The sequence below is a fragment of the Parasteatoda tepidariorum genome, chromosome 3 (genome assembly GCF_982258835.1).
Source record: "Parasteatoda tepidariorum strain Cologne lab strain chromosome 3, Ptep-v5.0, whole genome shotgun sequence".
In the NCBI taxonomy this organism is placed as follows: Eukaryota; Metazoa; Arthropoda; class Arachnida; order Araneae; family Theridiidae; genus Parasteatoda; species Parasteatoda tepidariorum.
In genome coordinates this window covers 53841114-53852908 of record NC_141757.1, presented here as the reverse complement: position 1 = coordinate 53852908, position 11795 = coordinate 53841114, and the positions used below count along the sequence as shown (strand labels likewise).

Sequence of the window (11795 nt, the reverse complement as noted above, 5' to 3'; positions counted from 1 at the left end):
ACAGATTATGAAACCCTTTTTGATTCTCCTTAATCATTAATAAGCGACCCTAAATGTGCATACTTTTTGACAAGAATTTTAAAATATATAGCAAGAGTGGTCTTCACAGAACACCCTGTATATTTTAAATCTACAGTTCATATATTTTGATTAAGAAGATATAAGCAAATTTTTTTTTCCCTTGACTTCTTGTTCTGGAAAAAAAAATTTTTTTTATTGTCACAGCTGACAATAATTGAGCTATGAAATAAAAATAATAAATTCTTCAAAACCTCTGTGAGTTAAAAAAAAAAAAATTATGCAAATTTTAAAAGAAACGGATATTTGGATTTAGTTAATGTAGCATTTGTAATGCTTACCATTAATGGCTATGATGTGGTAATAATAGCAAAATTCTACAAAACACGCTGAAGTGTAACGAAATATCTTTGAAATACATTAAATTTTACTTTGATATTTTCACCAAAAAAATAAGCAAATTAAAAGTACTCTCACTATCCCACCATGGCTTTCTTTTAACCACAAAGTTTTAATTGAACGATTCAAAAGTTATAAATTTTATTTCTAAAAAACAAAACTCAGGGGCACGACAGCCCATAGAGGGCCAAGGCCTACTGTGTCCATCTCAGTTTTCTTGACCTTGTGCTCTGGGGTGCAGGAGCAGATGATCTGGTTAGGTGGTCAGTCGAAAGCGAAACCGCCAGTTTTTAGTTCCCAAGCATGCTTGGTACTCATCCATCGACCCACTGAAGAGATGAAAGGCTGAGGCATCCTTGCCTGGCCTGAGGATCAAACCCAGGTGCTACCACTCAGCCACCGGGCATCTTATTTTATTTCAATTAGTACAATAATTGTCACCCTGTATATTAACTATTTACTCAAATTTAAACTAATCATGAACATTCTTAAATCAAAATAACCACAAGAGAAGAAATGTCTCACACATCTTAACTGTGGGCCGTAGTAATCCTATTTTAAATAAGATTATATAAAAATTTTAAAACTTTAACCATAACTAATTATCTAAATGCACAGATATTATTTAATGCTTCGCACAGTTTTATATCAATTAGTTCAGGTTTGATTCAACCACTGTAATGTTAACATCACATTCTCTTGTTATTAAATGTTTTCTGTTCTACAGCATGATTGTAATAATTTGACTTATGAAACTCACTCAGAATGAAGATTCATTCATTTAACATGGATTAAAGAAATACAAATTCACGAATGAGATTAATTCAGACCCCCGAGATTATATTTATCAGTAGTTCACCATATCATAATTTGCCCAAATGATGAAGATATTGTTTTTAAAATACTTTTAAGTACTTCTTTAAGCAGTTTCACTCTCACAACTAACATTTTGATTTATTTATTTTATTCATTTTAATTTTTTTTGCAAACCATAAAACATAAAATTTCGTTAAATGCTAATTTCACCACCATGATTTCTCGTCTATTATTTTTCAACTATACTTCTTTTTAATCTCTAACCATTTTTACAATATTTGGGACAATACAACAATAGATTTATACCCACAACAGTAAGTAAACCATATTCCCTCGATTGAGCAAAGTTCAATGAATGCTACAAATGTGGAATAAATCAGAGTTTAACTAACATTAATGAATTTGAAATCTTATTTTGTCTGGTATTTACATAACCTGATTTTGTTCAATAGAAATTTTTAAAATATATGTCCCATTAAAATTTTACTAAATATTTAAATATTAGTTCAAGCATTTAAAATTAAAGGTGCATAAATATAAAACAATCACTAACTTTATCTATAACAAGTAATATAAAAAAATAATAATTTAAAGTCAACTCCTATTTAGGTCAACAACAAAAATTTTTATTTTAGTTACTTTTTATTTAATAATTGCAATTTTCCCCCATTATAAAACTTAATTTAATGAACGAATTAATATTTGAAAAAGCTGTATTAACATCAAGTGTCACCCACTACAAGTTTAAAAAAACTTATTTGACCTTGATGAAGTACAGTCGAATCTCGCTAACTCGAACCTCGATTTCACGAATTTTTCGATATCTCGAAGAAAAAAAAAATTCCGTTCAAATTTCCAATACACTCAATGTTAAAAAAAACTTGATTTCATGAATTTATTTTTTCTAATCCCTCGATAACTTGAATTTCTTTCTCACCATAAATAGAGTAGATTTTTTTTCTAAAATTAAAAAAATATTCCAAAAAAAATAGAAATTTTTAAGAATGGCTGACAAGGCATGGAATGATGTGTCTTCCTCTACGATAATGAATGACTTCAAGAAGTCTAGATTCATTAAAGGTCAGAAAAGTGGTCAAACAATCAATATCGTTAATTCTGCTGAAAACTACACCGAAAATGATTGGAACAGATTGATCGGACTCATGAAGCTTGATGACAAGGAATTTCATGACTTTGTAAACGTAGATGATGCAGTAACAGTGTGTGGTCAGTGGGATGACAATGATATCATCGCTCAAACGAAAGCTTCTTGTGAACTATCAGAAGAGGATGAGGAAATCGAAGGTTTACAGCCCAATGTTACTAACAAACAAACCCTTTCTGCAGTGGACACTATAAGGAGATTTAATGAGCGACATCCGAATATGTCAGAGGAGACATTTAAAGCTGTAGTCCACTTAAAAAGAGTTATAGACAAACTTTCTTACACATCTCTGAAGCAAACAATTCAATCTTTTTTTCAAATGAAAGCGTAAAAAGTGTTTTTAGAATAAATATGGAATAGTAAATAAGGTATGTAAAGAGCATTTTTCTTTATTCTACCATCGATAACATGTGATTTTCGATATCTCGAATTTTTTCTCGTCTCCCTTCAAGTTCGAGATATCGAGGTTTGACTGTATTTTATTAAGGATTGAAAGTTTGAACAAGATATAGAGAGAGTGTGAATTAACAGTAGGAATTGAAAAATAGTCACTTCAATTGCTTCACATAGTATGATGTCCCCGATAATAAATTGAATTAGTTTTACTTTTAACTAGCAAACAAAAGTAAGCAAACATATTATATTTTATTATTTTGATTACACTTCTTGAAACATGCAAACTACTTTTTATAAATTAATATAGTGTCTTTCAAAAGGAGGTATATAGTTAGAATAAAAAAATAAATTCTGTAAATAAAAGGCACTTAGTCCATTCTTCGGATATAGGATTTCTACCTTCCACCTCAAACTGAAACCATGAAAAAGTAGTCACAGTCACACCTGTAAACAATAATTCAGTTATAACACATCAAATTTTCAAATCAGGAAATCATTTCTGAAACAATATATAAAACTGTAACATACATTTTGAACAAAATACTTTGTTATGTAGAGAAAAATTACAAAATACTTTGTTATGTAGAGAAAAATTATTCTTTACTTCTCTTAGAAACTAAATAAAACAACATGTATAGACTTGAAAAAAAAAATAAGAGTGTTTCAAGTTCAGAAAAAGAGATCAGTAAGAATAGGTAAATTGGAAACAAATAGTAATTGGATATTAAAATGAAGAAAATAAAATAAAAAGAAATAATGGAAACTGAAAGAACCTTGCTGCGGATAGGACCAGATGACGAAGACTACTTGGGACGGCCTTGGCCTGTAACAGGCTGTATGCTTCGAAAGAAGAAAAGAGAAGGAAAAAAACAGCTTGCACTGTCATGAAGGAGAGAGTGTTTCAAATACAGAAAAAAATGACAAGTTAGAGTAAGAAAAAGCAAAATACATAGAATTAAAGATTAAACTAAAGATATTACATAAGCTATAATGAATAACTATACTGATAGAAAAACATGTTCGGATACTTTTATTGGAGCAAAAATTAGGAAATAAAATGAAAAACTTTTAAGTATATAATCAGGGGTCTTTTTAGAAGAAATTTGGATCTGTTAACGGACCCTTCACAAAATATCTTTTCATAAAAACGGATCCTTCACAAAATAATTTATCTCTTAATCAGACCCTTCACAAATTTATTTATCTTCATCATTGTTTTGTTAATCGAATGAACCCTTCCCGGGGAGGGGGGATGAAAAACGGTTTCTACTTTTACAAACATCGTGTGCGCATTCTTATTAATAATAAATCATAATTATTTTTTTGTAAATAAATAATTGATCATTTTATATTTATTCATAAAATTAATTAATAGAATATTATGCAAATAAAAATTAATTTCTGGCAATTTTTTTAAATAAAATATAATAAATAAAATATTATAAATTTAAAAATTGTTTAAATTTACTTAATGTGTAACACATTAAAAGTGATACATTACTAAGTTGTGTTATTTAAAATATGTCAATTGAAATTATTAAAAATGTGAGCGATTTTGTTTCCATTATTCGTCTGAAATGAATATTCTGTGTTGAGCAGTATAGGCTAAATACCAAATATTTGTATGTTGCATCTCTTATTTAGTAGCAGCAATTGTTGAGCAGAATTTTGTATCTATTTGCAATTTAAAAACTTCTTGAAAAGGTTTTTAGCAATTTTTGCAATAACAGGACCCTATTTGCACAAATTCACAAAAGCAGGACCCTGGTTGAAAGAATGTGACTTAACGCTTATTTTATATTCACAAATAATGAATAGTTTTTTCACAATTTTTCAAAAACAGGACCTTTCACAAAATGTCTGAACAGACCCCTGGTAATGTTAGAAAAAAATTCTATCAAAATTTAACATCTTTCAAAGAAAAATCAGATGGACAAAAACGTGACAGAAAGTATAAATCCATTATTGCGTTTCAATGCAATATTAATTATAACAGAAATTCTCAGAATACACTCAAAAGTAAAAGCACATGTAAAGGGTATGTTAAATGTCTCACCCTGCAATTGAAAAAATATTTGTTTAAGAATGTTAGGAATTAATTTCAATCGGATACACCATTAATCCCTTAGCTAAGGGAAATGCAAATGCATGCGCATTGTTGAGACAAACAACAAAGATATTTAAAATCAGAAAGGAGTAATATTTTAAGGAATCGAAGCACTTAATTGCAATTTATCAAACATCTGCAAAAGGAACTGCCCATGTAATTTGATTAATTATAAGAATCGTTAATTACAATAAAATGGTTCAAATAAAAAATAGATTTGTAGCTAAATAATAATGTGGTAACAAAAGAAATAAATAATATTGTGACTGATCAACTAAATCTATATTTTCTATACATTTAATAATAAAAATACTCAAAATTATAATTACAAACAATAATGATTAATTTTTACATATTAGGAAAACTTGCCCAAAAGATATTGTACAAAACTTCCCCACAACCAAAGTTTCAGTTACAATCTAAAGGTAGACTGACTATCCCTAGTTTTAAGATATAATTTATGAGAATAATAAAAAAAATCAGAAAAGTTAAGTTTGCAAAAAGAAAAGGTAAAATAGTTATTCCTTATAAAGTTATATCACACAGTATCAAGGGGATATTAAATCAATATGAATACATTCTTTTATTATTCATAACAGGAAAGTTAACAAAATAAGAGTAAGTGACTATTAGACTTATCTTAAACAACTTAAATAAAATATGGTAAAATTATAAAACAACTTTTGTGATACAAACTAAATAATCATTGAAAAAAAAAATTTTTATACATATATTTTACATTATAAAAAACTATCTAAAGTAGTTTTTTATAAATATTATTGTAAGTAATATTATTAAAGAGGCTATATAAATGTAGGTTAAAAGCAAGTGAATAGTTTAACTTATGGAATAATACAAGTATTCAAAATAAATAAACTTTATTTTTAAAACTAAAGTATGATTTTTCCATGAATATTCCGTTACAATTTAAGCTTATCCTCAGTAAAACATCAATGAACTCTAAACAAATGAACTTGTAAACACTTCTCCTCATAAAATATCTTGTCACATTCACCACATTCGTACTTCTTACTATTTCCATGGCTGAAGAAATGAATACAAGCATTCCTTTTATGTTTAAAATTTCTCTTACACCTAAAGCAGAATTTATTCTTTCTCAAAGTATGTTTAAGTTTGTGTTGGTTCAACATCCAGACAAATTTAAATTTTTTAGGACATTTCTTACACGATAAAACGCCAGTCTCACTGTTTTCAGTCGCCGGATTAAGCAAACTTTCCGTTGTTGGTATTTCATCGTTTTTGCTATCAAAAGACACACTATCTAAATGTGTCAAACAATGAGCATTGAAATCACTTTTAAGACAAAAATAAGTACTGCAGATTCCGCAAACCCAACCGAGACGCTTAAAATGTTTTTGGAGACCGTTCATGTCATTAAAAACGGTTCGGCAAGAACTGCAAACTTGGGGTTGCAGGTCAGTACACGAAAAGGTCTCAGAATCAATTGCATAAATTTGATTACTTACCACATCTGAATTACTAGGATGAACAGTTGATTTATGATATAACAGTTCACTTTTACTCATACATTTTTTGTTACAGAAGTTACAAGTAAGAGATTTTCCTTCCATTTCTTTACGGGCTTTTTCCCTTTTATGTGCAAGGAGGTGCTGTTTCATTTGAGAAAGTAGTCCAAATACTTGAGTACATTCAGAACAGTGGAATAATTCTCTTTTAATGACATCGCTTTTTCCAGACACAGATTCAGCTTTTATAAATACAGTATTCGCATTTAGAGGTCGAGGTAGAGAAATACAATCCGACTGAACGAAGTTATTGGTAATTGGACTTTTTTTCCCTCTTTTCTTGCACTTGCACTGTTTTAAAATTTTTTTGCACAGGTCGCATTTCGTGGTGACACGCTTCTTTTCCTTTTCACTGTGGGTTAAATAATGTAGAGCAAGATCACGTCGCCGATTAAATTTCTGATCACAGACATCGCATACATGCTGCTTATCGTCATCTTGAGAAGTATCACTAAGATTATCAGTATCAAAATAATTCGTGGAACTAGACTGTTGCTCTGTTTTGATTCTTTGAAGATTGGGATTTACGAGGGCATCAAAGTCTGAAATATTTTGATTGCTGCTATGGATGAATTGAGAAAAATCTTGATGCATTTTCGAGGAGGTCATGCATTCTTGAATTGGGTCATTTTTTGAGTTAATATCACTAACAGGCAATTCGCTCATAAGTTTGATTTTACCTTCCTCTAAGTTTTGTTCAAATGTCATTGCGCTGTTATATTCAATAGTAGGAACATAAACTTTTAAGGTTTTTAAAGTCTCTTTACCATTCGCAATGAGATCATGTATTTTTGGTGTATTGTCATCAGCCATAGGCAAAGAAAATTCATTATATTTTCTTCCTGGATCGATCATAATAGAAAAAAATAATTAATAATTATAAAAAGAATGAAAAAATAAGAGTAATTTAAAAGAAAATGACCGTAAATCGTAGATCGTAAACATAAACGTCAAAACATTACGGATTTCAGTTTTTATTATTGCTTTAAAAACAGATACGGTTACAGTAAATTATCTTTTACATAGCTCTAGTGCTGAAAAAAAAATTATTTATAGGTGGCGCTTAATAAATGTTTTTCTTCACATTTATAGCTTATAAACTGTACTTTAAATTTTACTGAATTTTAAAATTAGATTCTTTTAGAAAATGATATTTTTGAAATTAAATTACTATTAATGAAATTAAATAACTATGAAATTAAACTGATAATTTCGTTTTTTGTTAGTCATTTTTTCTTATAAAAAGACGCATCAATTTTACATGCATACATTTTTACGCCCTGATGATGGTTGAAATAAATAATAGGTCAAAATAATTTATGGATTCCTTTCTCGAAGAAAGTGAAATGTATAGAAAATAAGCGAACTTTTTTAAATGTATATTAACATAAATTTTCCTTTTTCTTTTCCATATAGTTTTACGAAAATTTAGACGTATTTTCAATGTAAATAATCTAGTAAAAATATAAATAACGCACACATTCTTACCCCGTAAATTGCAGTTGGTGAAATATATGTTAAATGAATCTGTCAAAAATGACTTACATATTCTTACCTAATCAAAAGTATTTGGTAAAATTAACTATAGTTTTTTTACATAGATATTTAAGTATATCTTCCTGTTTTTGCGATACCCATCCTGGTAGCTCAACAATATTATTTAACATCAGATATATGCAATATAATACTGCAGTGATAGAAAACACTAGACTTCTGAATTAATTATTGCTTTTAGCAATTTCTGAATGTAAATCTTAATCTTATCTAAATGAATAAATCTCATTAAATAGAAAACGATGCATTTTTTGACAAATTTAATAGTTTACGCCAATTATTTTTGTTTAAATTTATATTATTCATGAAATTGAAAATATTTTGCGCTGCCATATACAAGACAACAACTGAAACTATTAGTATCATAGTATACTATGATATAGTATTCTATAATATTCGGATTTAGCAAGTCTCAAAGACGAAAGTTTGATTTTAATTAAATTACGATAATTATTTTATATATTTTTTTCCTCTATCAGTTAATTCTTTTCTAACTTCTGACGTTAGAAAATGAAGAAAAAATAATAATAATGAAGTAAAATAAACTATTTACGATTATATACTCTATCGAAATGGAAACAATCATTATCAAGCAAGTTCTTTCACAGAAAAAGAGTGATTAAAATATTCAAAAATTAGTTTATACGTGGGACTGAGAAAGATGATTTGCTATACTTCTCTTCTGCCTTGCCCCTCTTGCCACAACACTTTGCGCGACTTTTTTTCCATTTCTAACATAGCAATTTAACACGCTCACTGCTTAATTTCTTCATTTGAAAAACAAGTAAATAATATTTGAACTAAATACTCATAGATGTATATTTTCAAAACTGTGCATTTTCTAAAAGTATCAAATAATTTTGTTTCAGACAATGAAAGGGATTTGATATTAACTAAAACTGAGCCTGCTGACCTTAAAGTTGGGTGTACGAACCTTAATGGTGTCCCCGGGTCATTTATTTCACGCTTTCCTTTAATTAGAACAAAATCATATTAAAAAAAAAAGAGGGCTTTGAGGGGAAAAATAAACAAAAATTTAGGTGAAGATAATGGAGAGTAACAACCTGTATGTTATTTTAAAGGTTTTATTTTACAATTCCATATTTGTAGAAAATCTTAACTTAAAAGAAGAAAAAAAATTTCTTCTTATACCCACTCGAAAAAAAAGGTTAAGATTAAGTAAGGGATATGTTAGTCCCATAAAAAGCTATAGGATAATCTTCCAGCGAATGATAAACGTTTACTTTTTATTGTAACTACACAGCAGCTATAGTCAGTAGTTCTGTAAAGTATTTAACTCATTGCAATCAAAGATATTGATACTAAAAAAAAAAAGGTAAAACCTATTGTAATGACCCGTAAGTCACCCAAAAAGCAAGTTTATGTAATTCATTCTTGAAAAAAGTAGTGAGAAAACTTTTGTTTTTATCATTGTACCTAGAGTGTAGCATTAGTATGAGGCTGGCTTGTTATAAATTTTATATGCTTCCTTTTAATGTGGCTAAAACATCATTCATAGATATACAGTAAAAACCTCCTGTTACGGACAGTCCCGCAAAACGGATGCCTCTCAATATGGACATATTTTTAATTCCCCATGAATAAACCATTCATTTATGTAAATTCTCCGCAAAGTAAACACTCTCGTAACCGGACAGTCATTTCTGCCCTAAAAAGTTATTTTTCATCTCTTCAAACCGGACACTATTTCTTCTAAATTTGAAAAAAAAAAAATACTTTTTTTTTACCTTATCCATAACTAAAAATATTGTTAAGCTATTTCACTACTAAATAATCAATCTTTCTCCTGTCACCTTGCCCGATCTTTGCAATGAAAGAAGCGAAAATGATGATGCTTCTTGCCCACTGAAAATTTCTTTTCAAATTGAAGACTATTTACCATATGTGATGAGAAAAGAGAGAGAACCAAAATATAATCTTTGAGGTGTTTATATGAATGAAACATTTATTCAGACACTTGATAGATGATTAATTGTGAATATATCAACTCCATCATAGTCCTCCTGCCTTACAGGTGAGCATTGCTTTCGTTTTTTTTTCGTTCTGTAAATCGCAGGAAGTTTCCTATCAAGTGATGGGTAGGTGTTAGGGAGTGTAACATAGTAATTGAAACCGATTGAGGACTAAAAGCTCCTATTCGGTATCATATGACTAACATATCTGTGTTAATGGGAAAATTATATTCATTTATCTGTAGCTACATCCAGAATTATGTATTTGTATCAAACTTTTTCATACATTCTTTTTGAAGTTTAAATGAATATCCTTGCAGATAGTTATTGTAGATTAGTAAATTAGCTTTACATCACTGAAAATACAGGGTGTTTATAAAGTCCCGGACCCATTTTGATGTTTAATAACTCATAAAATAATAGAGATAGATTAAAATTAATAACATAAATGGTTAGATAGACGCAAAAAGTTTCATGACCCTTGTCAATGAACTTCCACGTGTGCCCCCTTTGTCGCACGGAGAATATCAAGTTGATAGTCAATTTCACGCCAGGTAGCGGCAAGCATGTTGTTGTATGCTTTCTCCTTAATATCCGTTCGTATAAAACATCACATAGAAAAGTACTACATAGAACAAACACATCAAAAATAAACATAACATTGCAAGAGTTGCCAAAAATAAAAGAGAGAAAAATGCAATTAATAAGCAGACGATATTTAGAAAAGTACAGATATTTAGACTGGAAAATGAAATTAACCACACACGCAGACGATATTTACAAAAGTAAAGATATTCAAACCTGAAAAGGAAAATATATGAGTTATTCCATCAATAAATGCCAAAAGTTTGTTTATATCTTCATTATTTTATGAGTTATTAAACATCAAAATGGGCCCGGGAATTTATAAACATCCTGTATTATAAAAACAATTTACGGTGTTAAACTTTGCTATTAGGGTACTGTTCAAGGAAACGGACAACTTTTTCGGTTTCAAGAGTATCCGTTCAACCCGGTTTCACTGTACATATATATAAGCCTCACTATAAAGCATGGACACTTCTGAGTGTGTTGACCATTGACCAAATGTAGAAAAACTTATTTAGCTAAAATTAGTAAATAATGCTGTCAGTTGCCACCTGATTGTTCTACAACTGGTAAAATAGTAACAAATTTAACAATAGTAACAAATCTTGTAAAGAGAAAGTGCATATCTATGTAAAGACAAAATAAATTTCAAAATTAAAGTAATTAAATAATAATTCATTATTGAGAATTATTATGAGACTATAGATATCATTTCAAAAAATGTAACTGAGCCAAAAAATAGGCAGATAAGGCTATGTTCATTTTAAACTGTATTAAAATAATGATATTCCTTATTTCTTTTTAAAAATTTGTCCAAATTCAAATGTTCAGATGACGTTCGTCTTTTGAAAATTTCTATATCTATATACATACCATCTTTTGAAAATTTCTACTTCTCTCTCTATATATAGTACAGTAGACGCCGCTTAATGTGATCACATCGGGACGAACATGATTTGATAACAATAACCGATTGATTACAATAAACAAAACAAAAATTAAGCTAAAAAATGATTTTTTTACATACGTATTAAAATAAAAATTATTTTAAATTAGGAGTTGTTGCTGTAAGACTCTAAAGTATTTAATAGAAATTAATGTACACTAAAGAAAAAGAATTAGTATACTTACATATTTAATGATAAACTGCAGAAAACAATACAAAATACAAAAGGTTAATTATTAACTGAAAAAGAAATCATCAATTGTCGATTGTTTAGCATTCTTTCGAA

At 28.8% G+C, this 11795-nt stretch overlaps 1 protein-coding gene across 1 annotated transcript; it reads right to left on the bottom strand.

Moving 5' to 3' along the window:
* Positions 1-3024: 3024 nt before the first annotated feature.
* Positions 3025-7456, bottom strand: LOC107447823 (uncharacterized). The gene is made up of 2 exons (XM_016062853.5): positions 6389-7456; positions 3025-3238 (listed from the first exon to the last, which is right to left on the bottom strand). The coding sequence occupies exons 1-2, from the start codon at positions 7301-7303 to the stop codon at positions 3233-3235; spliced, it is 921 nt and encodes a 306-aa protein (XP_015918339.3). The 5' UTR covers positions 7304-7456; the 3' UTR covers positions 3025-3232.
* Positions 7457-11795: the final 4339 nt, after the last annotated feature.